This window comes from Natator depressus, chromosome 5, assembly GCF_965152275.1.
Source record: "Natator depressus isolate rNatDep1 chromosome 5, rNatDep2.hap1, whole genome shotgun sequence".
NCBI lineage: Eukaryota > Metazoa > Chordata > Testudines > Cheloniidae > Natator > Natator depressus.
In genome coordinates, this window is record NC_134238.1 from 40,267,312 (window position 1) to 40,294,850 (window position 27,539).

Consider the following 27,539-nt stretch of genomic DNA (forward strand, 5'->3'; position numbering starts at 1 on the left):
CTACAACTCCCATGAGACACCGTAGCAGCATAGGCAGATACAGATTAATGCAACCTCAAATAAACATTTCATTTCAAAATTTCTGGTGGAATTTTTTTTTTAAATGGCAAAATGTTGATTTTGCAGAAACTGTATCCTCTGTCAGAAAAAAACCCCAAACACATTTGAACTGACACATCCTAACCACTTTTCTATTATATATAGGTTTTTACATCACATTCATTGCTGCAGTGTCTGAGTGCCTCCCAGTAGTGCATAAGCAATGTGACTTCACCTCTGTCACATACTGTTTGTTTTCTCATCCTCTGCTCAGAGGGAGAGACATGTGGAGGGGACTGTCTTGTTTTGATAGGGTGATGGTGGTGATTGTTTGTTAAATATGCCGGTTGCTATATGTTTATATCAGAGAAGGCAGGGTCAATGAAATGTGCCCTGCACTTGAAGCAGAAAGTGCTGAGGTTTGTTCTAGTCCTTAGTTCCTGGGGGGAGTTCATTCCAGTGTTGGATCGGCACCTGAGGAGGTTCCGTCTCCTGCACAAATGAGCTTCACTTTTATTGCTGAGAATTTCATTGTGCCGGAAGAGGAAGTTGTCAACCACGGTCTTCATCCTGGAGCTTTAGGTGGTCTTTTAGGTATCCTGAGCCCAGGCCATGGAGCACTTTGACGATAAGGACCAAAACCTTGAACTTGATTCCAAATTCTGTGGGGTCTACTGGATTTAGATCAGCCTGAGAGGCTGGGTTGGCAAGGAACTGGCCCCAGGACCAGATGGGCACAAACAGCATCTTTTTGTCCCTCTATTCCCAGTGCTTTATGGGCCTGATTCGCTAGTGTATTATTCTAATGTCATATCATACATCTCCACTGAAATACAGCCTTGGGCGTAGCTTAGAATCCAGCCCAGTATTTTTAGTTTCTCTTTGCAGAAGGTCACTTTCTGAAACTTTGCTTAAATTTAGAAATTCCATGTTACTAGAACTTTGAGAGTTAGAAGTTCCATTTATATTGGTTCTCTGTTGCTTTCATTCCATTGACTTCAATAGAATTATTCCTTTTATCTCACCAACCCTGTTGTAAATCTGCAATATTTTTTTAATTTGAAAGTGGATGGGAGAAACAAAACAATCAATACACAGAATACACAGCAGAAAGTGAGAGAATTAGTGAGAGTGATTAACAGATAGCTGGAGAGAGGGAGAGGAAAGAAGATCAGTTTGTAAATTTATTAAAATAAGCTTTTTTAAAAAGAATTTCAGATTCTTTCCAAATAACGAACAGCATTAAACTGAATTATTATACCAAACTTCATCATGTGATACAAATGCAAATGAAAACCACTCACCATTTTGTTTTATTTTAAAATAATAAGTGTAGATAACCACCTTTTGCAGCAACTACTGATGAACATCTAGGGTCATTGTATGACTTTTATAGTTTCTTCAGTAATATTGTTCTATAGGGTCATTCATAATTTATCCTGTCCAGTGGAAGCTTGGCTATCTGTGCCCACTGAGAAGCGGGCAGGATTTGGGGCCATCTGAATGAGAAGTTTGCATTCTCTCTCAGATCCCTGCAGTACCCACACTCGTAACACCTTTCCCCAGAAAAGAATGCATATATGTCTACCCTTATCACATTTCCTCAAGCTTATTTTAAGCCCGGGAGCTAACTTTCTTTTTATTTGCTTACCTGTGTGCCTTGGACATTATTAACCTTTGATGTGAAACTTTATCAAATGCCACTGAAAATCAAAGTGTTTGATAGCCTCTTCTTTTTCTACTTTGCCATTAATATCCTCAAAGAATTCCCAGAAGTCAGTGAAGCATGACCTTCCTCTTCTGCAAGAATGCTGGCTAATTTAATCAGACTGTATTTCTTAAAGTAGCACTATTTGCAAAGCCTTTTCCCTCTCAGCTGGTGGTTGACTAAACTGAGATATACAGTCGGATGTCTCATTGATCTTTCTCAAATAATATCATACTTGCAGTGGGGGGGGGGGGTTGTTTTTAAAAAAGACAATCTTAAAAAATAAAAAGTCAGCTAAAGGTTTCTCCATTTTTAAGCACTCTTGGGTATACAGTATGTTATCTGATCCCGGCATCTGGTATTTTATTGATCCTTCTGTAATTACATTGAGTGTTATTCATTCATTGACACCAATAAGTTATCTTCCATTAATATGATTTCTCAGCTAGGTAAACTGGCCCTCTTTATTTGTAAATACAGATTAAAAACTAAGGCTGACATTTTCAGAGGTGGTCACGGATTTTGTGTTCCTTATTTTTTGGATAACTGACTTGAAATATCTTATGCCTGATTATCAAAGATGCTGAGTTTCCACAACACTCATTGCACTTTAGAGTCGGTGCCACTAGTTTGGCTTTATTTATCTATCTCCTCCTGCAAAAAAATTAGGCAAATGTTTAACCTCTTGCACCACACTACTCACGCTGTGTAAAGTTAAATATGCATGAAAAAATCCTTACGGGATTTGAGCCTAAGATTCAATTGTTACACACACATTCAGTTGTTTGATGCAATAAATATGTCTGTAAATAAGTAGCAAGCAGACACACAGGTGGGCCAGTCTATCTAAAAAAGCCTTTGTGTGGTATCTTCCTCCCAAGTGCCTACTCCTTTATAATATTGTGATTATGTCACATTTCCCTGGAAGAGCAGAATTTTTTAGTTCAGATTAAAGTTGTGGGTCTGTTGTTGCTTTGTTCTTTTATACGGTATCAGTAGGTCTGCTAGGTTTCATTTCTCCTCCAACTGGTTCTGGGATTATCAAATTCAGGCTGTAGTTTATTCCCTATGTACGGTGACCAGATGTCCCGATTTTATAGGAACAGTCCTGCTATTTGGGGCTTTGTTTTATTTAGGTGTCTATAGGTGCCCCATCCCCTGTTCTGATTTTTCACACTTGCTATCTGGTCACCCTATCCCTATGTCATATTTCTTGTGTTTAGTCTGGCCCACATCTTAGTTATAAAACCATCTTTTTTAAGCTACAGCAGGGTACCCTATTTCTTTTAATGTGTTTGGTTGCACATCGCTTTGAGGAATGAAATGAATATTTCCTCAATACATAACTGATGAGATTTTTTTAATCTGAGGATTTTTGCAGGCTGATCAGAAATTTCAGATCTGATCACAGCATGCGTGTGAGGGGGACCTACCTGCCTGCAACCTCTCAGGAAGAACCTGTTAGAGTTCACTTTGCCTGATGCAAAGACATTGAAATCCCTGGAAAGACTCCTGCTGACTTCAGTGGGCTTTGGACCAGGCTATTAATGGCAGCTGTTCACACAGTTGAGTTAACGATAATTAGTGTGTAGATGAAATGTGGCTGTTTTCCACTGGGATGTGTTCCAAGATCATGAGGAGGTGGTGGCATGAGCCACTCCGAGGATACCTGTGCAAATGTCTTTATGGGATTTTACAGCTCTAATTCCCACCTTTCTTTTAGATGCAGTGATTTGTCTCTTTCTGTGCCATTTAGGGCTGCTTAAAATCCAACGATTAGTCCTTTAATTCTTCCCAGCTGGCTAAACCTTCTCAATCCAGTTTCAAATGTAGAAAGCAACTGCCACATTTTCCTACTCAGAACTGGTACTAAGGTGGCACAGCAGCTAGGGGTATTTATGAAAATCTGACCTTTCAAGCTGGTATAATTGTGTCAAGGCTTCACATTATTTTAATCTGGAAAAACTTGGGCGAGGTGAGTCAAACTGTTCTTCCTTCTCCTGGTTCTGCCAGTCCGGAGGCCAGCATATACTCTGAGATCTGAGAGCTGCGCCTGAGTTAGAATAAGTGAGTCAAGCATTGGCTCTTTAATTCCATGTTTATACTGGCTTCCACTTTATTTAATTTAATTTTTAAATAACGTACCCAACTCCTCCTGTTATCCCAAACATTTCTGGTTATTCTTGGGAGCTCTCACGCTGTTTTCTGAAACAGATTGCCTCGGATTAGCAGGGTTGGCAGCAATCTCTGACTGAAAGAAATTAGGTCTGCGCCTGCACCCCAACTCAGGCAGTGCTTTCAATGAAGTCAGCGGGAGTGGTGCCCGAGTATGGCGTTCAGGGTAAGGCTCACAGATTATATTCTTCTTCCTTGATTCTGGTACTGTCATAACCTTTGCATTGGGAGACTTCCTGTACAGTAATCTAAGCAAAGGCTTCTTATTTCTAGTGACCTTAAGACTTCATAGTGTCTGTTACCATGCATCAAGGCAGAAAAGGGTATCCTATAGGATAAGCGATCGCCTGAGAAGTGCTGTGCCCCCAGCTGCAAGATCAGCAACTTGTAAGATCTGGTTCCAGCTGAACAAGAACCCCATCCTACCAGCCTTACTCAGGCAAAACTCCCACTGATTTAAACTTCTCCTTAAGGTCTGCAGAAGCAATCCTAGAGTTTATTTCCTTGCGATTCTATTTCCTAATAATCAATTCTCAGTTTTCCAGCTAGTAGTCTCAATTCAGCAAAGCACTTAAGCATGTGCTTAAAGTTAAGCATGAGGCATTCCAGTGATGGCAATGAGACAAGTCATATGCTTAAAATTATACACAAGTTTAAGTGCTTTTCTGAATTGGTGCCTATAACTATCATATTTCTCTTTGTGCATTTGTGGAGCTGCAGTTAGATTTTGTGTGTTATTTGAACTGAGAGAAATAATACACACAGCTATTTGTATAGGAACATCTTATTCTCAGTAGCCTTCACCCCTCCGGCCCCCGCTTTGTTCCATTTTTCTGCATGCTCTTATCTTCCTTATTTTGAATACTTTCTGCACTAACAACATTTTCATGCCAGCAGATTTATGTATGACAGTCCCAGTGCTGTCATTTTATATTAAATGATATGTTCAAAGCTGTTGAAGAAAGTGCCTTCCCCTTAGCAAAGGAAAAGGAGTTTTGTATTTATTGGGTGAGCACAGAAAAGCTGACACTTCACAACTGTCTACCTTGGCAAGATTCAGACTATAGTTCAGGATGGTTGCCGGTCCAGTGGCGTTTGCAATAGTGGAGCGTGTTGTGTAAAGAGAGTTGGCATTTATACCACAATGCAACCCTGCTCTGAATAAGATTAGACAACAGTGGTAAAAATACTTAAGTCTCTACACTTACCACTGCCAATACAGCTGTGAAATACAACTCCACTCACTTGCTCCTCAATAAGGACTGGAGGATACACCACTTAGGTTATGTCTACACAGCAAAGAAAAACCCACAGGGTCCTAGACCCCGAGCTTCAGCCCAAGCCTGGGAGTCTACACAGCAATGAAACAGCCCCATAGCCTGAGTCCTGCGATCCCAAGTTGGCTGCCATGGGGTTTTTCTTTGCAGTGCAGATGTACCCTTAGAGGCAATTCTGCTCCCCTGCCACACGCTGAGCAACAAAGATGTGTGCTGGGGGATTCCAGTGGGCTGGAGAAGGGATCCTTTCCCCCCCAAGCCACAGAATGGCACCGCAGCTGCTCCATGGTCACTGCTGCAGCCCTGAAGCCAGAGTAGCCCTGGCTGCTCCTGCAACCTCACTCCACAGGAGAGCAAATAGCTGGTGCATCCATGCAGGTGTTAATTCGATGGACAAATTCAGACTGGAAATGAGGCACCCATTTTTAACAGTGAGAGTAATTCACCCTTGGAACAGCTTATCAAAGGCCGTGGTGGATTCTCAATCACTGACAACTTTTAAATGTTATTTTGTCTCAAATTGAGATTGGATGTTTTCCAAAAAGCTAGACTGTAGGAATTATTTTGGGGAAGTTCTATGGCCTGAGGTACAAAGGAGGTCAGACCAGATGGTCAGAGTGGTGCCTTCTGGCTTTGAAATCTGGGTCTCCAGGTCCTATGCTCAGATGTTGGGCCCATACAAGATCCTAGATAGATTCTTCTCTGCCCCTGCTCTGCCTCCAGCAGCACTTGGCAGTGCAGCGAGCAGAAGCTACAGTAGTTCCACTAAAAACAGATCCTTCAGTGCCAATGGAGAGCAAGGCAGGATTTAAAGGATCTAAGCAATGTATTGCTATAGCTTTGGCTCCCATACTGTTGATACGGGTTAGTATGAACCATTTCCTGTAGTAAAGCATGGCTGACGATCCACACTTTATACTCAAAGTGTACCTCCTCGTACTACTCCTTTTCTTTAGCTTCGTTATCACTCTCTCTCATCTACAGTTGTTTTTTTCCCCTCACATTTGATTGTGGTGTCGTAATATTTTAAGTGCATAAATCCAGGATATCCTCCCCTGAGGGCCAGTTTCTGACTTGCCCTGATGCCGTTGTGCAGGGGAGAAACCCTCTGCAGAGCTACATTAGAGCTCCCCCATGATGGTTCCAGGATGAGAGCAGGGTCTGTGGGCCTGATACGCAACCCACCTGTTCATGTGGGAAGTGTGGGCAGAAATAGACGGGGAGTGAGCAGAGCTCTGTCCACCAACACTCCAGCCAGTGCAATTAAGCTCCAGCTAGGAGGGAAGTAAACTGCATTTCTTTCTTTTTTTTAAAAAAAAGAAAGTTGCAGATTACTGTCAGAATCACTATTCCTTCTCAGGCTTACTGATACTCCCAGGTGACACAGCTATGTGCCATCCAGTAGTCAGGGTTGAGCCTGGTGGCTCAAACTAGCCCAGTAATTCTTTCTGCAGAAAAGAGAACTTTTAATTATTAAAATATTATGTCAAGACATTTAGAGTGACTTATACCTGTGGCAGTCAACCAGAGACTAAAAAGGGGGGAGGGGGGGGAACACTCAGCCACATCAAATTAAGGGGAAAATGTATATACAGTTCCCATATCTAGCTAAATAAAAAGAAACTAACCCATGGTGCTAAAAGTATGCGATGTAGCATAATCCATCTGAGATTATTTCCCACAAATGGAAAAAAAAATCATCAAATCAAATCCTGAGATTTATGCTCCAAGAAATGAGGATTTTCACTCAATGTCATTAAGATCAATCTTCTTTTAAATTTATTTTGGAAGATTAGTCTGCAAACATTTATCATAAATTATTCAAAATTATGTGGGGTAAAATATTGCTGCCAGGGCTCTTAGTTTATCAGCACCTTGTTCTAAGGGTCTAAATCTCTATATATGGGTTTCAAGGTTCCATGTAACTCATCTTTTTCTTTGACACATATTCAAGTTTCTTCACAGTCTCAGTTGTGATTTTTAATTTAGCTGCCAATGTACTGAGTACATATTTCTTTATCCTTCTGAAGACTAATATGGGCAGGTATTGAATTTTTTTCATTGAAAAATAAAATTCCAGAGCTCACCAGTGACATAAGAATATAATTGCAAATAGCATTTTATACATTGGAGTTCCCAAACTTCTCCTAACTGTGACCCACATGTTCATAAAAATACGGTTTTACAGTTGTCCTCCCTTCCCATTTGGAATTATGTAAACACAACAGGTTTACATGGAAAACTAATATTAGAAAGATGTTTAGCTGTCTTTTAATGCAATGTGGGTCTGAGCCAAAATCTGGTGCAGTTAATTGGAATTTTTCCATTGACTTCAATGGTATTTGGATCAGATGCTAAGCATTTCATCCTGTTTAAAAGTAGGAAATCAAACTGCCTGCTGTTACTCTTCATTGAATCTTTTCTTCACATCTGTGTGATTTCTCAGGCTTGAAAGAAGATATGCCAGCAACACATGACTAGCTAGCTGTCCACAGACTACCAGTTAGTGCTTTATGGATCATTAGCAGTGCACAGGCTACAGTTTGGGAACCACTGTAAAGCACAGAGGGGAAAATATAGGAATAAAAGAGTTACTATATAGACACTTATCCCAGTGAACCAGGATGAATATTGAGTCTGAGCCTGCAACCCTTACTCATGTGAATAATCCTTATTCATGTGGCCAGTCCCATTTAATGGCCCTCACTGTACACCCTCACAACCACCACGTTCCCTTCCTCAAGGTTATCTACTCGGAGGAGCAGCTTTGCCATTACTGATGGGCATGGGCCCCATGAACCCAATGGCTAATCTACAACTGCTGATGGGGCAGTTGCTGTATAGGAGGATTCAAAATCATCGCATCCACTACCCAGTCTGACTACTTTGTTTCCCCAGCTAACTCTCATCAACTGACTCCTTCATGGGAGGCCTGTGCCAAGGTCTGTGTTTCCATTTATTTAACAGTGTGTAATCATGTTATTAAAGAGAAAAGTCTTAGCCTGATCAAGGCTATTTTAGAAATGCAGATCTGAAAACACATCCAAAGATTCTCCCTGGCTAACCTGACACCACCCTACTATGTAGGGTGTGTATCGGGGCAGAAAGGAGTGCCCACAGTGCTCTGCTGATCCTGGGCCAGTGCAGAAATCCCTATGGGTTGCTTTAAATTATGACCAAGGCTGTTTTAGACCCCAGCCAATCCAAGATCAGAGGAAGGGAAAGGTGGCTAAGAGTTACCTTTATGCCCAGTCTCAACTCTCCACAGCTGGGACTTAGACTCTGTTTTTTGTTTTAACTTTTGATATCCTAGGGGACAGTGCTAAGGTTTAATGTACACATTTACTTTGACTTTTGAGTGCTTAGAAGTGCCACCTTAAACATCCTTTTGATATAGGATGGTTGTTTTTTTAAATAAAAAGCCTCGTGGGGAAGTTCATTTCATTTGCTTTTAAGAAAAAAAAATTATATAACCACCTCACAATTTAATGCTATTTGGCTGGATACGGCTCAGACTCCTTATCCCATGCACCTTATGAGGAACCTCCCCTATGCAACTTAAGGCTTTTCTACATGGGGAAGTTATTCTGACATAAGGTAGGGTGTGAACTGAAAGAGTTAGTGGTATTCCTGAATAATTCCCATGTGGAGACACTCTTTCTGGAATAAGAGGTTCTACACAGGGAGCTTTCCAGTCAATTTCCCTGTAGACAAGCCCTTGGAGGTCTGCTGGAGAGCATCCCATCTAGTTATTCCAGGAGCTCTGCAACTTAACTCATTCACTGTGCATCTTATAAGGTAAAACTTGGTTTCTCTCCAAAGCTGAATTTTATTGACTAAGCTTGGACAATTCCAGCCAGAAATTTTCAGAACATCAAAAAGTTATCTGAATAGCATCTGAAAATGCCCAGCAGAGAGAGGCTTAAAGTGTTAACACTTTAGTTAAGGTGTTAACACTTTACTGGTTAATACTGACTTGCTGCCTCATTAATAAAGGTTCCCAGTTGCGAAAGAATTATTGAAACCTAAGTCTGTACAGACCACAGCAAGGGTTTTTTTTTTTTTTTAAAAGCCATTTTAAAGGCAAGGTTACCATTTCTGCAGTGACAGTCTCATATAATGAGCTTCCCAAAGAACTCTAAAACCTCTACAGAAAACTTAGATGACTGGAATAAAATAAGTGATACTGTAATTTTTTTTCATTGGAGGGTAGTTCTGGAGGAGTGAAGCTAGAAAACTAAATTTTGAAAGATTGACATCTTCAAAGTCAGCCTACAATTTAAGGACTGTATAATGCTCTTTACTTACAAGCGAGTTTCTACTGAAGTCAATGGGAGTGGATCAAGGAAAGCAGATAACCTATTAGGTGAAATCGTAGCTACCTTGAACTGTTTAGCATTGGAAAAGCTAAAATTCCATTAACTCAATCATTATAGATACAGTATCTCTATAATAAAAGCAAATGCCATGAGGCCAGATTCTACTCTGTTGCAGCAGTGTAAATTCTGAGTCACTCCATTGTCTTCAACAGAGTAACTACAGATTTAGTAAAGGAGCACTCAAGACAGACATGATCATTCAGAGAAGCTAAATGAATTCTTTGCACTAGTCTTCACTGCAGCAGATGTGAGGAAAATTCCCACACCTGAGCCATTCTTTTTAGGTGACAAATCTGAGGAACTGTCCCAGATTGAGGTGTTGATAGAAAAGGTTTTGGAATAAATTGATAAGTTAAACAGTAATAAGTCACCAGGACCAGATGGCATTCACCCAAGAGTTCTGAATGAACTCAGATACAAAACTGCAGAACTACTAACTAACTGATATGTAACCTATTGCTTAAATCAGCCTCTGTACCAGGTGACTGGAAGATGGCTAATGTAATGCCAATTTTTAAAAAAAGGCTCCAGAGGCCTTTTTCTTTAACTTCAGTACCAGGCTGAAAGTATAGTGAAGCACAGAGTTATCAAATACATAGATGAACATGATATATTATGAACGTGATATGTTGGGGAAGAGTCAACACAGCTTTTGTAAAGGGAAATCTTACCTCACCAGCCTATTAGAATTCTTTGAGAGTGTCAAAGATGTGGACAAGGGCAATCCAGTAGATATAGTGAACTTGGACTTTCAGAAAGCCTTTGACAGAGTCCCACACTAAAGGGCTCCTATGCAAAGTAAACAGACGGGATAAGAGGAAAGTTAAAAAGACAGGAAACAGAGGGTAGAAATAGGTGGTCAGTTTTCAGTATGGAGAGAGGTAAATAGTGGGGTACCCCAAGGATCTGTACTGGGACCTGTACTGTTCAACATATTCATAAATGTTGAAACAGTGAGATGGCAAAGTTTGCAGGCGATATAAAATTACTTGAGTTAAGTCCAAAGCCGATTGTAAGGAGTTACATATCTGGAGTACACTCACACCTTGAATACTGCATGCATTTCTGGTCAATCCATCTTAAAAAGAGATTAGAATTGGAAAAAGTACAAGAGAAGGGCAATATGGTAGAAGTCTATAAAATCATGAATGTTGTGGATAATGGGAATAAGGAAGTGTCATTTACCTCTTCACATAACACACAAACACAAGAACCAGGGGTCACGCAATGAAATTAATAGGCTACAGATTTAAAAACATAAGGAAATACTTCTGTACACAACACAGTGTCAACCTGTGGAACTGATTGCCTGAGAATGTTGTGAAGGCCAGAAGTATAACTGGGTTCAAAAAAGAACTAGATAAGTTCATGGAGGATAGGTCCATCAAGGGCCATTAGCCAAGATAGTCAAGGTCTCAGTCCCATGCTCTGACAGTCAGAGGTTAGAGACACCCAGAAGCTGGGACTGGAGAATAAGGGATGGATCACTCAATAAATTGCCGTGTTCTGTTCATTCCTTATGAAGCATCTGGCATCAGCCACTGTAGGAAGACAGGATACTGGACTAGATGCAGGGCTGGCTCCAGCATTTTTGCCGCCCCAAGTGGAAAAAAAAAAAAAAAAAACACACACACCCCAAACATTTCTATGTACATGCCAGTGAAACGGACCATGTTTTTTGTTCTTTAGTAAGCACTGAAGAGCTGATACAGTTTACCAGCATAACACCTTTAAAACAGACATACGATTTAAGAAATGAGTTTTCCAGCCACATAAACACAAGTCCTTTAAATTATCACCTACTTTTTAGTATGTGATTGGTCTACTGGAAGAAGCTTAGTCTGTTCTCTTGCTATTGTCTAGGATGCAGCAGTGTTCTGTTGTATCACATCTAATGTTTCATCACTAAAGATTCATTACATTGCATTAGCATAGAATAAAAAACAACATGATATATGGAAACATGACAACAATTTCTAGGAAAAGGCATGTATTTTAGAAATGAGTATCCTTTGTCAGTATCCAGTCTGAAATGACTGTAGCAGATGGGAACAGAACAAACAAGTATGTTTTCTCAGTATCCACTTAGAAGAGAACATTGCAATTTGATTACTTTTATAGTTATATTCAAAATAGTTCACCATATCCCTCATTATAATTTTAAAAGATGAACTGTAAAGCTGTGAAGGAAGCAAACAACGTGTTTAAGGTATCAATACAAAATCAGAATTTTTTTCTTAGACTGGAAAATTTCAGATAAATACATTTCAAAATAAAACACTTTTTTGAAGTTCTTCTTTTACTTACCATCCTTATAAGTTTGGAATTCAGTATTTCTTGGTTCTCCTGCAGTAGCTGGTGATGGGTCAGATTCTGAAATGATATGTAAAGTGGCTTAAATTAGCATTTAAAATGTTAGACTCCTTTAGATTTACTTACACCCATTCTGCCAGTGTATAGGGGAATCTAAGTCAGTGTGACTAACATGGTAAGGTGCAGAAAAAGTATAAGAAGTCATAGGTTAAGTATGGCGGGAGGTGTTTGTGTTTAGTGAAGAGAGAAGTACCACTCTGAATATTCCATCATGGCATAGTTCTTGTTGGGTTTTCTTGCACCTTTTCCCTGCATTTGACACTACACTTCAAGCTCCTAAATTTGTGATATGCGGCTGCTTCTGAATCCAAGAACTGGGTGAAAGTTGTAGAAATTTTACAGTTGGTAGACCCGATTCTCCTCTTACATCAGTTTAAATCGGGAGTAATGCCACTGAAGTCAGTGGAACTAGAGCAGTGTCATACTGATGTAAGTGAGAGGAAAATCAGGCCCTTAGCATCTACAGGGAATAAACGAATTTCCTCTGCAATAAGTCTAGCATTTCTCAGACTCAGGGAAAGGTCATAAGTTCTGAGCTCACATCTATATCCAAGTCATTCACATGGCATTTTATTTTACAGCCCCTGTACCTTGTTAGAGGATTTTTTAAGTTGCAGGGTAGAATGTGAGCTATAGAGTAAAGTACAGTGCAAAGTGATTTTTCCTTAATCTATCAAGCCAATTTACAATTTCCTGAAATTGAGAAATACCTATTTCCGTTGTTTATACTGCTTCAATTCTCTCCTGCTTTTTAAACCAACTTCTGTACGTATAATTGCTCACTTATCTTTAACTCCTGTGGAGTCTGGTTAAGATTTTCAAAGTAGATTAATTTTAATGAAAGACTGTCTAAAACCCCTAGGCTGCTTTTCAAAATCTCAACCTGCATATGTAGGTATCTAACAACAGGAGGCCATATTCAGGATTGCAATACACATTTGTAACTCTCATTCACTTTCATGGGAGTTGTAGACGTGTAACTCAGGACAGAATTTGACCCACCAGCATTTTTACTTGTGTATTCCCAATACTTTAGTTTCCCTTCATTATTGTATCTCTTAAATATAAACATTTGCATCATTAAATATATTAATATTTCCAAGTGTGCCATATTGGCTTAGCTAATACGGTTTTAAAACTGGTCATATTGTTCACAAAATACTTTCCCCTACAATTAACCCCAGGCTTCATCAAAAAAAAAAAAAACAACTTTAAAAATAAAAGCTCATATCAAGCTCGCTGGATGACTTGGCTTTCCTATCCTCATAACGACATACAATACATCACTATGTATTTTTAAACATTGCTGATACAGTGTACAGCCTAGAACTGCACTATCCATTGTTAATGCCTGGCTACAATTTTCTGGTTGAAAATTAGGCCTAATTCTCCTCTCGCTTTTACCAGAACTACACTGGTGAAATTTACATCGATTTCAATTAAGCTACTCCTGAGCTGACACCAGGGTGAGTTTTGGAATAGCCTGTACATTGTTTTCCCAATTTGAATAGTCATCCTAAAGATTTGTAAAGGGAACATAAAATTAACTCAAAACATTCTTCTGAAGCTGCAAATATTTCATAGTAGTTTATAGATGATTTAAAAAGCAATAGCCATTTTCATATTTAATATTTTTAATTTCCAAGGAGGAGTAACTGATCTCTGCATATTCTTCTCGGTCTTGAACTGATTATCTGGATGCTGGACACAGTGTTCTCGTTTCTGCCATACAGAAAAAATAATGGTAGAAGAGCTCCCTCTGTAGGCATTATATTAAATGTCTTAGCAGTCAGTTCTTCACAAAGACAGGCATATTCTATGTATTCTCAGTGCTCCATAAATCTATTTAGTTCAACTAATGTTAACAGGTGTATTTTTTTAAAGAAGCCCTGTAGCGAAGTGAAGGCTTACCACATGGTGCCTTCTGCTAGTCATCTCAGGAATTCGCTCTTCCAGCCCAGAGTGCCCTCTGCAGGCCGGTGACTCACCTGAGTTAGGGCCCTCATGTCCCTCCCAGACCCCGGTACCCCTTACCCTGGGGTTCTGCCACCACAGTACCCCACAGTCTGGGTCTCCCCTCCCAAGGGAACCCCCACCCTCTAAACCCACCTTGCCTCAGTGGCGACTGCCAGTCATCATCTAGCCCCTGCTCACTAGAGCAGACTGCAGTCTGTAATGGCCACTCATCACTGAGTGGGGTAGGACCAGCTGCCTCTGCCTATTCCCAGGCTATACCTCTGTAGCCCCAGTACCTTTCCTGGCCTTTAGCAAGGCCTGCAGCCTGAGGGTTTACCAGGCTGGAGCTCCCCAGCTCCCTTTGCCCTTCCTCTGCTCTGCTGCAGTACCTTGCTCCCAGGCAGCTAGTCCAGGACTAGAGTGAGACTCCTTTTCTGCTCCTGCCTCACAGCCCTCTTATGACGGCCAGCTAGGCCCTGGTTGAGCTGGCCACAGCTGTGGTCAGCAACTCAGTCAGCTTCCCCCAGCTGTTCTCACTCCCCTTATTTCCAGCCACAGCCCTCTCCAGGGCTGCTTTTAACTATTGGCCTCCCAGGGCAGGAGCAGGGTGACCATCCCGCTACAAGCCCTAAGGAAAGAAAATTACTAAAGTACTCAATTCCCAAAGTATAAAAGATACACAGTGTTGCAGATTACTCTTAAAATTATAAATATGATTCAAAGAACAACCTGAAAAAATACAGAATTTGAACTACTGAATAAAACACTGATAGAAATATGTTTTATGTGGTGCAAACTACAGAATCTTTAACCTTACTGTAAAATTGTTCTTAATAGGCAATATCAAAAATACACCAAATTTGTCTGCTAACATGTCAAAGTATTAGTTTCTGAGATAGTAAATAAACAGTAAGGCAAAGTAATCTCCATATGGACAGAAGCATGAAACTTTTGCAATTAATTCAAGTTTTTGAACACAAGAACTGTGAAATGTAGCATGTCAGATTTTTTTCTCTCTCTTTTGCAACCACATTTTTTTGCACTCCTAAATATTGGGGTTCTCAAACTCTGCACAGGGCACACCACATCTTAAAAGTGTCTATGGACCAACTCTCTTCCTGCTCGTGACTATATAACATCCCGAGGACAAGCACAGCAGGTGTGTGCAGGGGAAATTATGAAAGTGTTTAACTCATTTTTTGCTACCTTTCAATGTGTTTTAGCAGAGGGAAAATGAGGAAATTTAAAGCTACATGACCAGCTCCAAGGATCACCAGCAACAGTTCATACTGCTCTATTAGTTATTGTGCAATAAGCCTTAGTATAGTTGAAGCCTCTAATGGTTACCACAGATATAGTGAAATTCCATTCACAGTGGAGTCACAACAGACTTAAAGTCCTGAATTTTTTCCTTGTATCTCAAATGGAATTTCACTCTACATATTATATAGATACATACATAAATGCTTGCATCTATTTTTAGACATATGTACAAAACTAGACAAAACTTAGATGTTTTAATTTTTTTTAATCTGAAGATATCAGAGATACCTAAATCAATATAAGTTATAAACCCTCCCACCAATTCATCTTGGGGGATGATCCTCTTAAGGAATTTTAATTGCATTTAAACATAATATTAAAAAATCAAGTTAGGTGACAGTTTGACCATGACTGACTAGTCAGTATCGTCAAGAAACAATCATGCTCAGCATCAGGTCTGCTAATCATGGGTAAATCCTGGGCCCAGTCCTTGCTGACATGACTTGTCCTTCACTATATTGCCCAGTCACCACCATGGCAGCTAACTGAATTGTTAAAATAATGCTTAAACATGATTAAGGCTGGGATTTTTCAAAGGAAATCTAAGAAAGATAGGTGCCAAACTCCAATTGAAATTCAGTACAATTTAGGTGTCTAATTCCCTTAAGCTCCTTTGAAAATCCAAGTTTAAATTTCCTCATGAAGACAAGGCTCAGAAAAAGTTCACCTCTTGTATATCAAGGATTGTATATTACTTAAACCACAATTAAGTCTCCTAAATAAGTCTAAATAGGTATTAAGTTATGCAAATGCCTTGTGCTGATCCTCTTGGTGAATTTCAACCCTATTTGGACTCACCATTACCATCTGCTCTAGCATATTTACCCTTCAACTCATCCCTTCTCAAAAACCTGAGAAAACAGACGGGCCCTGAGTGTGTCCTGAACATCAACAGACTAGGCTCTATCAGACTAAGGGAATTCCACAAATTACTCCCTCCAGTCCCCTAGATGTACATTGCACAGTACAGTCCTCACTTAAAGTCATCCCGGTTAATGTTGTTTGTTACGTTGCTGATCAATTAGGGAACATGCCAGTTTAAAGTTGTGCAATGCTCCCTTCTAATGGTCGTTTGGCAGCCGCCTGCTTTGTCCACTGCTTGCAGGAAGAGCAGCCCAGTGCAGCTAGCTGATGGGGGCTTGGAACTAGGGTGGACCGGCAGCCCCCTTATCAGCTCCCCGCTCCCCTAAGTTCCCTGTGCAGCAGCTGCCCAGCAGGCTATCAATTGCCGGCAGTTCAGCTGTCCCTCCCCCACTGCCATGTGCTGCTCCTGCCCTCTGCCTTGGAGCTGCTTCCAGAGCCTCCTGCTTGTTGTGCGGGGAAAGAGGGGGCCAATGTCAGGGTGTCCTCGTCCCCCCTGCTCCTGCACCCCTCTTACCCCATCTTCCATAGAGCAAGGGGGACACAGGACAGTCCTGGAAACAGTAGCTGAGGTGGGTCTCAGCTTGCTGATCTAATTAACAAGGCAGTGCACTTAAGACAGGGATCAGCATACTTAAAGGGGAAGTGCACATCTCTCTCTCTCTCTCTCTCTCTCTCTCACACACACACACACACACACAGGGTGTGTGTCTGTCTGCTATGCTGTCTCCCCTCCCTTCATTCCTTCTGCCTTGTAGAGTGTGAGGCTACATTAACAACAATGAGTTAGCCCTTGAGGGCTAGTTCATCATTTAGCAGTTAGACATTCCCTGGGAAATATCCCATCCTCTGACTTCACCTCCTCAACCAAGCTTCACAATCATCATTGCTGTGTACCAGTATTAAATTGTTTGTTTAAAACTTATACTGTTTGTGTGTGTGTACACACACACACACACACACACACACACACTATAATATAATATAGTCTTTTGTCTGGTGAAAATTTCCAATTTCCCTGGAACCTAACCTTTCCCCCCCTCTCCCATTTACATTAATTCTTATGGGGAAATTGGATTCGCTTAACATCGTTTCACTTAAAGTCGCATTTTTCAGGAACATAACTACATTGTTAAGTGAGGAGTTCCTGAACTAGTCTCTTGGACTGGAGCAATGATCACCTACCAGATATGTTTTTAAGTGCTGTGTTCCCATGAGATTATCTATACTCTCTCCTCATCTGCTTTGGGTGGGTAAAGAAATCACCACTGCGCATGGGGGCAAGAGTTAATAACTATTCCTGGCTCCCACCTGTGTTGCAGTAGCTCACAGAAAGGAGCAAAGAGGAGCTGGTTTTTTGTCTCATTGGGAAAGAGATCCTGCCAGTGCTCCTACAGCAAAAAGATACTAGGGTTGGCTTCTCCTACTTAGGGTGACCAGACAGCAAGTGTGAAAAATCGGGACAGGGGGTGGGGGGTAATAGGTGCCTATATAAGCAAAAGCCCCAAAAATCTGGACTTTCCCTATAAAATCGGGACATCTGGTTACCCTACTCCTACTGTGTAACTCCACTAACAACAAGCTTTCTGATAGTAATATCCACTGAATTGTAAGAGAGCGCCCTTGGATATTAAAATGGCCTTCAAGGAGAAAATAGCCAAACGAGAATCTGAAAAGTTGGTGACTAACATTTATGTGGTGATAGTTTAAATTAATAAGATCATTGCTACCATTTAAACAAAGACCAGATGACTGTATATTTATTAATTGATACAATTGTATAATGAATTTTACAGCTATCCTTAGTTGTTAAACATCTCTTAAATGATCAGTAGGTGTAAGTTACACTATGTGCCTATCTTCTCTTATAGCATACGTTTTTATAGTGAGTGTAAGGGAAAAACCAAAAGTTTGTGTCATTTGACCTCATAGCAACGCCAAAGAGATTGCTGAGAGAAACCAAAGTGAGCAGACTACACTGAAGAGGGTTTTTAAGTACAATACAAAGAATGTGTCACTGTAACCCAGTTTCATGATTCAATTAGGGATAGCAAAGAACCTTTTTTACAAGTTGGAATCTGAGGGTCACATTCGGCCCTCAGGTCTGTGGCTTCCATTGAAGTAAATGGGAGCTACATACATGCATTTGAGAGCAGACTGTGGCTGAAAATAAGTGGAATCCTTTCAGAGACACCTATATAATAGAGCTTTACAGTAATTGATCAATAGAACAGTGTGAGACTGAGTCAACAGGGGTCATAGTGTGGAGATAATTAGATGTTTCTGTAGAAACGGGGCCAAATTATGTTCTTGGATGTCACTGCTAGTACTCTGGACTTGTATGGGTGTAAATGAGAGCAGAATTTGGCCTTTGATCTAACTACACATGAATAATATTGTTCAAAGGACAGTTTTGGGTCAGAAAGTTCCATTCAATCATTTTTCTATATACCATGGCTCTTTTCAGAATAATATTTTTTTGCACTACTCAGGCCCTTAAGCATTTATAAGAGTAAAAAGTGTCAGTTAAGACTTCTGTAACTGCTTTTTCTAATTTCTTTTGTAGCTTGTGAATGTACAGAAAGCCACTTAGATGGGGTACTTTAGTTAGCTGAAAAGTGTCCTTTCTTGTCAATAATTATTTAAATTGTAAAATGCACAATTTTAAACTTCTACCCTTATCAGAATTATAAGTAAGATCAGTTGTAAGGGGGGTTATTCAACATCTCCCCTTCTCAGAAACCAGACACTCTATGAGAAATGTTCCATTTTCTCATCCAATCTCCAGTTCCTCACTTTTTTTTTTTTTAGTGACAGCCGTGAAGAAAGTGAGAGACACTGATTATTGTAAGTATAGTTTCCATAGCAACTATGACCCAAAAAAATGTTAGGTACAGTACTCCTCTTACTCATTTACACTTTCTAACACTTGGAATGAAATAGACAGAAGAACTGGAGGGTAATCATCTATTTTATCTAAAATCATTGAAATAAAAATGATCCTCTCTCAAGAGTGATTATTCTAGTACTCCTGCCATCTTATGGTTTTGTTCAGTTTGGCAAGTCATCGCTGACCCTGTAGAGTGCAGTTGTAACTTTGCAACAACATATGTGGATAAATTGTGCCATTAAGGCATATGCTGATATTGGGGGCTCAACCCAAAACCCATGGAAGTTGATATGGGTCTTTCAGTTGGCTTTGAGGCACTAAGACACTTTTCTTCCACATGGACAGCTGGAGGAGTTTGCAACCTGCACCACACCTAAGGAGGATACAACATGATCTCTTCCAGGTGCACAGAGCCATGGACTGGTCTCTTTTGGGGTGTGTAAAAGAGTCCCCTTCGGGTTTTCTCCTGGACAGTGGGAGACCCTGACCAAGCCCAGTTATCTATACTGGCTGGCTTATGTTCAAGCCCGAGCTTCTCAGTCTTTGCAAGGGGGACCCCATCCTTTGCAGGCCTTTTTATGTCTCTTCCAGGGGGGATCAAAAGGAAAACAAATGTTCCAACACACCCAGGAATAACTTCTTCACACAGCCAACTCAAGGGGGAAAAGGCAAGGCCAGCAGTACCTGCTTACTTTGGGGCTGACTCCATAGTGGTTTTCTAGGAGTCCTTCTGGCTTGGTAGCTGAATCAGGCTCACTCTGTCAGGCTTACCCTGGGAGTTCCCTGCACTCCCCATAGGATTGGGTGTGGAGATCTCCTGGATGGGAGGTTCCCCTTGAGGCTTCAGGAGTCACTCCAGCCCTTTTCTGCTCAGGGTGATCACTCCCCACAGTTGACTGTAGATTCCTCCTTTTTAAAGGCCTCCTCCACACAATACATGATTGACAGGGCTGGAGAGGTGGGGCTAGCCCCACACACAGAGCCTCCTTGGCACCTTCCTCATCTCTGTGGGATCTATTAACTTCATCACAAGGTGGCTCAAAGAATATTAAACAGAGAGCAGCCTGTGTGCAGTCAGAAAAGTACAGGGACTACAGTTGTGGAAGGTGAAATGAGGGAAATCTCCTAGTGCCCCATTCAGTGATGCTGGAACTAGGGGTGCTGCTGCACCCCCTGTCTTGAAGTAGTAATAATAAACACCAAATACATGGTTTCCATCATCAGCACCCCCGCTATAAAAATTGTTCCAGCACCCCTGTCCGCATCCTATCTTTGCGCCTTCATGCAGAGGCCAAGAACAATCCCGCCCAGAGAGTTGCATCATCAGCATTCCATGCAGTATTACACATGAGAATGTAGATGGCGTAAAAGACAACGAGAACACTAGTGTCTAAACTAAAAAGATGGGACAAAGCAGGACAGTGAAGGCCTCTGGAAAATCTAAACAAATACCACTTGACTATTATTAAACATATTTATCAAAGGGAAAAAACAACTGTGTGAGAATGACCCAAGGTACAGGAATAAAAAAATGTTGCGAAGTCAGAAGCTCTGCTGTGGCTACATTTCAGAATTATGTAAATTGGATTAGATGACCCAGGAGGTCCTTTCCATTCAACCTACCTAGATTTCATTCTTCAGTAAAGCGTATAAGAATCAAATGCTGCTCTCGGATCATACTTAGTTCCCATTGTCACTTTGAGTCCACTCCTGTAACTGCACCTCACACAAAACTTTTAAGTCACTGAGAGGTTTACATTCAGAGCAGCTACAAATTTACAGTCGATGCTGATCTCGTTTACATTGGTATAAATCAGGAGTAACCATTTGCTTCAGTGGAGCGGTTCCTCATTTGCACCAGAGTCGTGAAGATCAGCATCTGGCCTCTATATTTTATCTAGTCTACTTTGGGCAACTCAAGTATGATTACATCAGTAATCCTTCTCAGCATCTGCCAACTAAAACTGGTAATACTGTTCAATTTAACAACAGTATGGCAATCTTTTACTGGGGAAAGAGAAGAGTACATTTCAGATTACTAAAGGTTCATAGGACATATGGTTGCAGGTCACCTAATATTTAGATTGTTTAAAAATGGAAAAGTTGTGAACATGCATAACTGCCAAGGACTTTAGGCTTATATGTTCTTAGGATAATGCAATGCTGGATACTATTATGATGAGTGCATTAGATAAATTATAAAATACTGTAATATATGTAATAGAATCAAACATTGCCTGAAGAGGCCATTAGTAAGTGCATTTTTAAAAATTAAAACTTGGTAGTTCTCACACCATATTTTTTCGTTTATGTTCCCATAGTGCTGTGAGACTACTTCTAAGCAGTGCCTTCAGCTCTAATTAGCGCTCAATATTCAGCTATCCTCCTGACTAAGAATTACTGAAACCTTCTGCACAAGGCCCTGTTGTTTGAAAAGACTGCGAATCTAGAACAAGAACAAATATATGTTGTCATTCACAGTCACAGGATTTTTTGAAGGGAATTGACTAAGAATTGAATCTGAGGTCAAACAGTGAATTGTTCAGGGAAGCATGTGGATTTAAGCCTTCATAAATACTTTCAGAATGCATATTTACTGAGAAGTTATGGCCAGTGTCTGAAAAGAAAATACATTTGGTCTTTAAGATACTAAGGATGGGGAAGTGGGAGACGATTGTGTCAGCATAACCTTACTCAGAGTCAATACCAAGGTGCAGTAAATACGGTACAGTATATATATAACATGATTTCTGAGAAAATAGAGCCTTCACATTGAAAGCAGAAACCATAACATATAAAAGGCAGAAGTGAGTGAGCAGAAATGCAGATACTGTGCTCTACCAGAGGGATAAGAAGGCACCTGGAATAATCAAGACTATTTCCCTGTATATGAGATGAAATTGGTCCTGAGAAGAGAACAAACCACAATAATTTTATTACTTATGACAGCAGTTCCCAGGTATTTTCTGATAGGCCCCACCTTGCAATGGACTGGCAAATGGGAGGCATCTTCCTGTGTCCTCTCATCATATTTCAGGACAGGTTCTCTGTCCAATACTTAGGTTCTCTGTCCAAAACATGTGACTCAAGCAGTGCTCAGTGCAAGATATTTCAAACCTCCATTTCTAAAAGAAATTTTGAAGGAGGAATGAAAATATTAAGACTAAACACAACAATGTGCGTTATGTATTCACAAGCCTGTTGTTGAGAGCTGGATTGCCTTATAGTCATAGGCGCTGACTCTGTGGGTGCTCTGGGGCTGTGATATGAAGCTTTGATGGGCCATGGAGAGAGCACTCCCTGTGCTTCCTCAGGGCAGGAACTCCAGTTGTCTGGTCCTTGCATGGGATATTCCCTTGAGACGCTCCTCCAATGCATACATGCATAAGGACCATGGCCAGTCACAGTCTGGCCCTCTATCTTAGGCCCAGAATGCATGTGTGCATAAGCCCCATTGATATCAATGCAGTCAATGGGAGAAAACCACATGGATCCAAGACAGAATTTGACTTTTAACTTGTTAGAACTGATAGGAAATCCCAAATTCCAAATAGAGAGTTCACTGAAAAACTGTAACATGCATGTACAGTGGCCTGGGGGAACGGCTGTTACTTGTAGCATTGAGGGCTTCAAGGTTCAAATCTCCCAGAAACTCTGGCTGAGAGTGAAAGTTTATTTTTCCCCCATTCAGGAAGGAGGTTGATAAATTGGAGACCGTTCAGAGAAGAGTTATGAGAATGACTAAAGGATTGGGAAACGTGCCTTGGTGACTGAACACCTTGAGTCTGTCTATTTAGGTTAACAAAGAAAAGGTTAAGGGATAACTTGGTTGCAGTCTACAAGTTCCTCTGTGGGGAACAAAACTTTGATAATGGGCTGTTTATGGTAGCGTACAAAGGTATAACAAGATCCAGTGTCTGAAAGTTGAAGCTAGACAAATTCAGACTGGAAATAAGGCGTTCTTTTAACAATGAGAATAATTAGCCATTGTAACCACTTACTTAGGGTGGTGGTGGATTTTCCATCATTGGCAATTATTAAATCAAGAATGGATGTTGTTCTAAAAGTCATGCTCTAGTTGAAGCAGTAATTAATTCAAAGAGTTCTTATGGCCTGTGTTATACAGAAGGTCAGACTAGGTGATCACAATGGTTCCTTCTTGTCTTCTGATCTATAAATCAGTGTTAATTTGAACTGAGCTTGTTGGTATGAAATCAGTGCAAACTGCTGGGATTTTGTTTAGAAGTTTTAAGCCTTTCTCCTGACAGCAAAAAAATGAAGTTAACCTTTCACCCATCCCACAGTTAGACAAGCATCAGTGACGGCTTAGCCTCTTGCCATAGAGTATCCATTTGACTGGGTTAAATGAGCATTGTTTGCTGTAGGTCTCAAAACACTTCAGTCTTGATTGATGTTAAGAAATTATTTGAGCCTAATACCAGAGGTAACAGAGTAGAGCTGTTGCAAATCATTTATCAAGTTAGTTGCTTCAGTTCCCTTGAGCAAGCCCACAAGTTTAATTTTATTTCAACATAAGAGGCTCTGTAGAATTATCAATTTAGCAGCAGGAAATTACACATCTTTAAACAACGCTGGCAAATCTTTTTGTTGTTAAAATTTAATTTATAATATCCCTGCTCTAGAAATCTAGAGACGTGCTATGAAATTTATCCAGCCCCATATTACTGCTGCTCAAGATGCCTTTAGATTCAACATTTATTCAGTAAAGCAAATATTTATATCTGTTTTATACTCCAGTTTTCTATTTTATTTGTCTTTCTTTTGCTGAAATCCTAAATCCTTGAATTGAATAACCAACAGTATAATTAAAAACACTACTGGCAAAGGTGATTGTGAGCCCACCTTTTAAACTTGGCTGGACAAATCTTTTCTTTGGATACTCAAATGAACAGCTATGCTTGTAAAATAAACATTTTATGCCTAAATGCTATTTTGAGTCTGCAAATGTGGGATTTGGATGTCCAATTTGGCACCCAGGTTTGAAAAATGGACCCTGTATGTGGCAAAATTATTTTATCTGTGTTCTAAAGAGATTACGCTCGGTTTGAAAATTAGTGAATGGATTTTTTTAGTCCTTGTCCTTCTTTCTACAATTATTATGACAAAGATGCTGCTCAAAAAGCACCTCTTCCAAAAGTCCTATAAGCCCCAGACCTCCCCACACTGTAAAGTTGGCTAATCAGATGACTAACATTTTAAACACAGAGAACAACAGTTGAAAAAGAAATTCATACAGAAGTCCTGAAACTAAAAAATTGTTCACTCAACTTCACCATTCAACCACTCCAGCCTATCCTATTCCCAGGCTTGGTTTGAGTGCTGTGTTTTTAGATTGTATATTGTAAGGGTAGGGACCTTTCTTCATACTTTTCTGTGAAATACTTAGCACACTGGTGGATCATATTCATTATTAGGTTTCATATATTAATGCTGTAACAATAACATCTAAGCAATACAAAACAAGAAGTTATAATCAAAGACCCTACTAGATTACAGAAATCGTGTGCCTGATCCTGAATTTGTGCTTCTACATAGTACAATTACACTAGGACTACATGTGTCTACCACCGCCACCAAAAAGTTATACTCCCCCAGCACATGTGGAGAAGGAACAAATGTTCAGACTTCGCAGGTTACAAATGAATTTTTCTGCTTTTGTCAACAACAAAAAAAAACAAAACCCCAAAGTGTGCAGGGGGAAGTAAGGACCGTACACATTAGAAAAGACTTCCCACCATTCAGAGAAAACTTGTGACAGAATGTGTAAAACTTTCAAAGTAATAAAGAATAAAACACCTCCTGGATCTTGATATTAGAGGGAAATACAGAATTTGTTATCACTTAAATTGTTTTAAATATTTAAACACTTCATGGATGACAGGAGGGGGAGAAATAAGTTAAATTGAATGTTTTGTAAAATATGTCTAACGTTTATACGGCTAAAAACTTCTTTTAAATAAAATTCTCTAGAAATAACAAGTTTTCTATAAAAAGAAAAGGAGTACTTGTGGCACCTTAGAGACTAACAAATTTATTTGAGCATAAGCTTTCACGAGCTACAGCTCACTTCATCGGATGCATAGATTTACAGTTTTCCATAGATTTACAGACGGACAGTTGAAGGCTGTATTAAACAAGTCTATTTTAAGTACAGTCTTCCTCTTTTTTGTTGCAGCCCAGAAGATGGAGAGATTCATCCTGAAATCTGTAGACTATACATTCAGTTGCAATGTTGCTTAGAAATGTACACAACAGAGATGCTCAAGTCCATATGTCTCCTAGGATCCCTCCAGTTTCATCGGAAAGGTACTGAATTACACAAACACATCACAGACACTAACTTTCAAAACTGATCTTTTTTTAGTTTTCCTTGGGTGGACATACAGTATGTATAGAAATACATTCCTGAATGGTCTTTACAATAGAGGGATTCACATAAGCGGTGGTTCTACTATGATGTCACCATCCTCATAAAAAAGTGTGTCGCATCAGGTGTGCCTATCTAATGTGTTATTGTGATTTAAGAGCCTGGAATTGGAATAATGTTTGACCTGAAATGGGAAGCTTTAGCTCTCGGTACCAGTTATTAAGATACCACTGAACAAGATTCTCTGTACCTTTGCTGGAATAAATAAGGCAGAATGGTGGGTTCTGAAAATTTTTGATTCAAAAGTATCAAAACATTTCATTTCAGGCTACCTTGACATTAAATTGCGACAGCCTGAGCTGCCATGATGCCTTGTGGGAGTTACAGTTCAGGTGCTTTATGCCCCCAGTCGCCTCCATAAGCTGGACTTCATCTCCCATCATGGTCATGAGACTTCCATGATGCACCACAGCTATTCAACCAGAGGGTTTCATGGGGGGGATGTAGTTCAGCCAGAGCCCAGCCAAGAGAGGAGAATGGGCACATAAGGCACCCAAACAACAACTCCCATGCGGCACAGGCAGACAGACTGATGTTGAACTGACCCTAAACAAAACATTTTGATGCTGTTCAACATGCCAAAATGTTTAGATTATGGGATGACCCAACTCAAACTGAAATATTTTGTTTTGATTTTCCTCATGTTTATAAAACAACTATTTTTTGGCAAAATCAAAATTTTCCTATTTAAAATTTTGTTTTTATGGAAATTGCATTTTCTCTTTAAAAAAAACATAGATGGAAAATTCTTGACCAGCACTACAATTCAACAAGATGATGTAAGGAAAGGAGCTTGTGCTATTAGCAGTTGGGCTGACAGGAACTCTCTCCAGCATATCTCATGAGGAATTTAGTACAGGAACCATGAGCAGTATTTGTGAGGTGATCCTTATGACTGCCTCAGTTCTCGCTTTACTTTAAGGTAACCTGTTCTGCATACTCAGATAAAGCAGTACTACAGTATGGCAAAAAGGAGAATCATGATATAATATTATATATCCTCCTTGCATTAGTACCACTATACCCGAATTGCACCCTGGCATATCCATGAGTGCTGATTTCTTAGGGGTGGAGAGGTTTACTCATACTGATGAGCACTGTGCATCTCTCTGTGCAATAGGGCCCAACTGTGTATTTCCTACACACTGATGAGCACTTACTTATGCAAATAGGCCTATTATCTTGAAAGGCATGAATGAATGTTCACAGTTGTGAACAACAGTTGCACAGTCACAAAACTAAAGGAGAACTTTAAAACTCTAAGACCGATAGTTAACACTATCGTCACCTAACACTTTTCATTACCAGTCCCTATTTTCAGGCACTTGTAACTTTGTCAAACATCCATCATTCAAGCTAATTTTCCATGTTTGCTCTTTTTAATTTGTTTAAAAAAAAGTTTTAATAATATCAGTTTTGTCATTTCCAAGAATGAAGTTTGGCAAATTAGCTAACTTTTCCTATGTTAAATATTTTCCCAGACATTTCTTTGAAGAGCTCTAGTCCCTCCATTGCTTTGGAGCATGGATGTGACTTTGGTAGTGGGACAGTGCTGGGATCAGATAGGTGACTTTTACTCTCACCAGGAAAATCCATGCAAAGATGGCCAAGTTATAAGCATCTGAAAATTATTTGCACATACTCAGCTTTGTAAAAGGCTTTCTGCTCGAATCACCACATATTCCATCTGCACTGAACAGACTCCAGCCCCACACAACTCCGACATGCCAACAACACTGAGCATGTTCTGAAGTCTCACTCAAACTCCTTCACAATGAGTACAGACCTATAGCTCCAGACACCGGCAGTACCCCTACCCACTTTGTCCTAAGGAGGGTGTGCTGGGCTGGAAGCCAGCAGAAGACCTTCCACTGTCTAGTGTTAATAAGGTTTACTTCACAGCCCTTATTACTGAGCAAGGCCTTACATCTCCTACTACAGGAGACAGTCAAGAGTCATTGCCCAGTCTCACAAATGGCCTGGCAGTTTGTACAAGGTGATTTCTGGCAGAGATGGCTGTGGCAACCTGTCTCCACTATGACAGATCCACATATCATCCACATAAGCTAAACCACTGCTCAGGCTGCATGTACCAGATCTAGGTGCTTGC

The 27,539-nt window shown here is 40.2% G+C and overlaps 1 protein-coding gene across 2 annotated transcripts in view; it reads left to right on the plus strand.

Annotated features, from left to right (window-relative positions):
• Positions 1–27,539, plus strand: part of RGS7BP (regulator of G protein signaling 7 binding protein) — a 76,969-nt gene that overhangs the window by 20,337 nt on the left and 29,093 nt on the right. For both annotated transcript variants that reach the window (XM_074952617.1, XM_074952616.1), the window contains exon 3: positions 25,178–25,308. In XM_074952617.1, the coding sequence (XP_074808718.1) occupies positions 25,178–25,308 (131 nt within the window). The remainder of the gene's footprint in view (positions 1–25,177; positions 25,309–27,539) is intronic.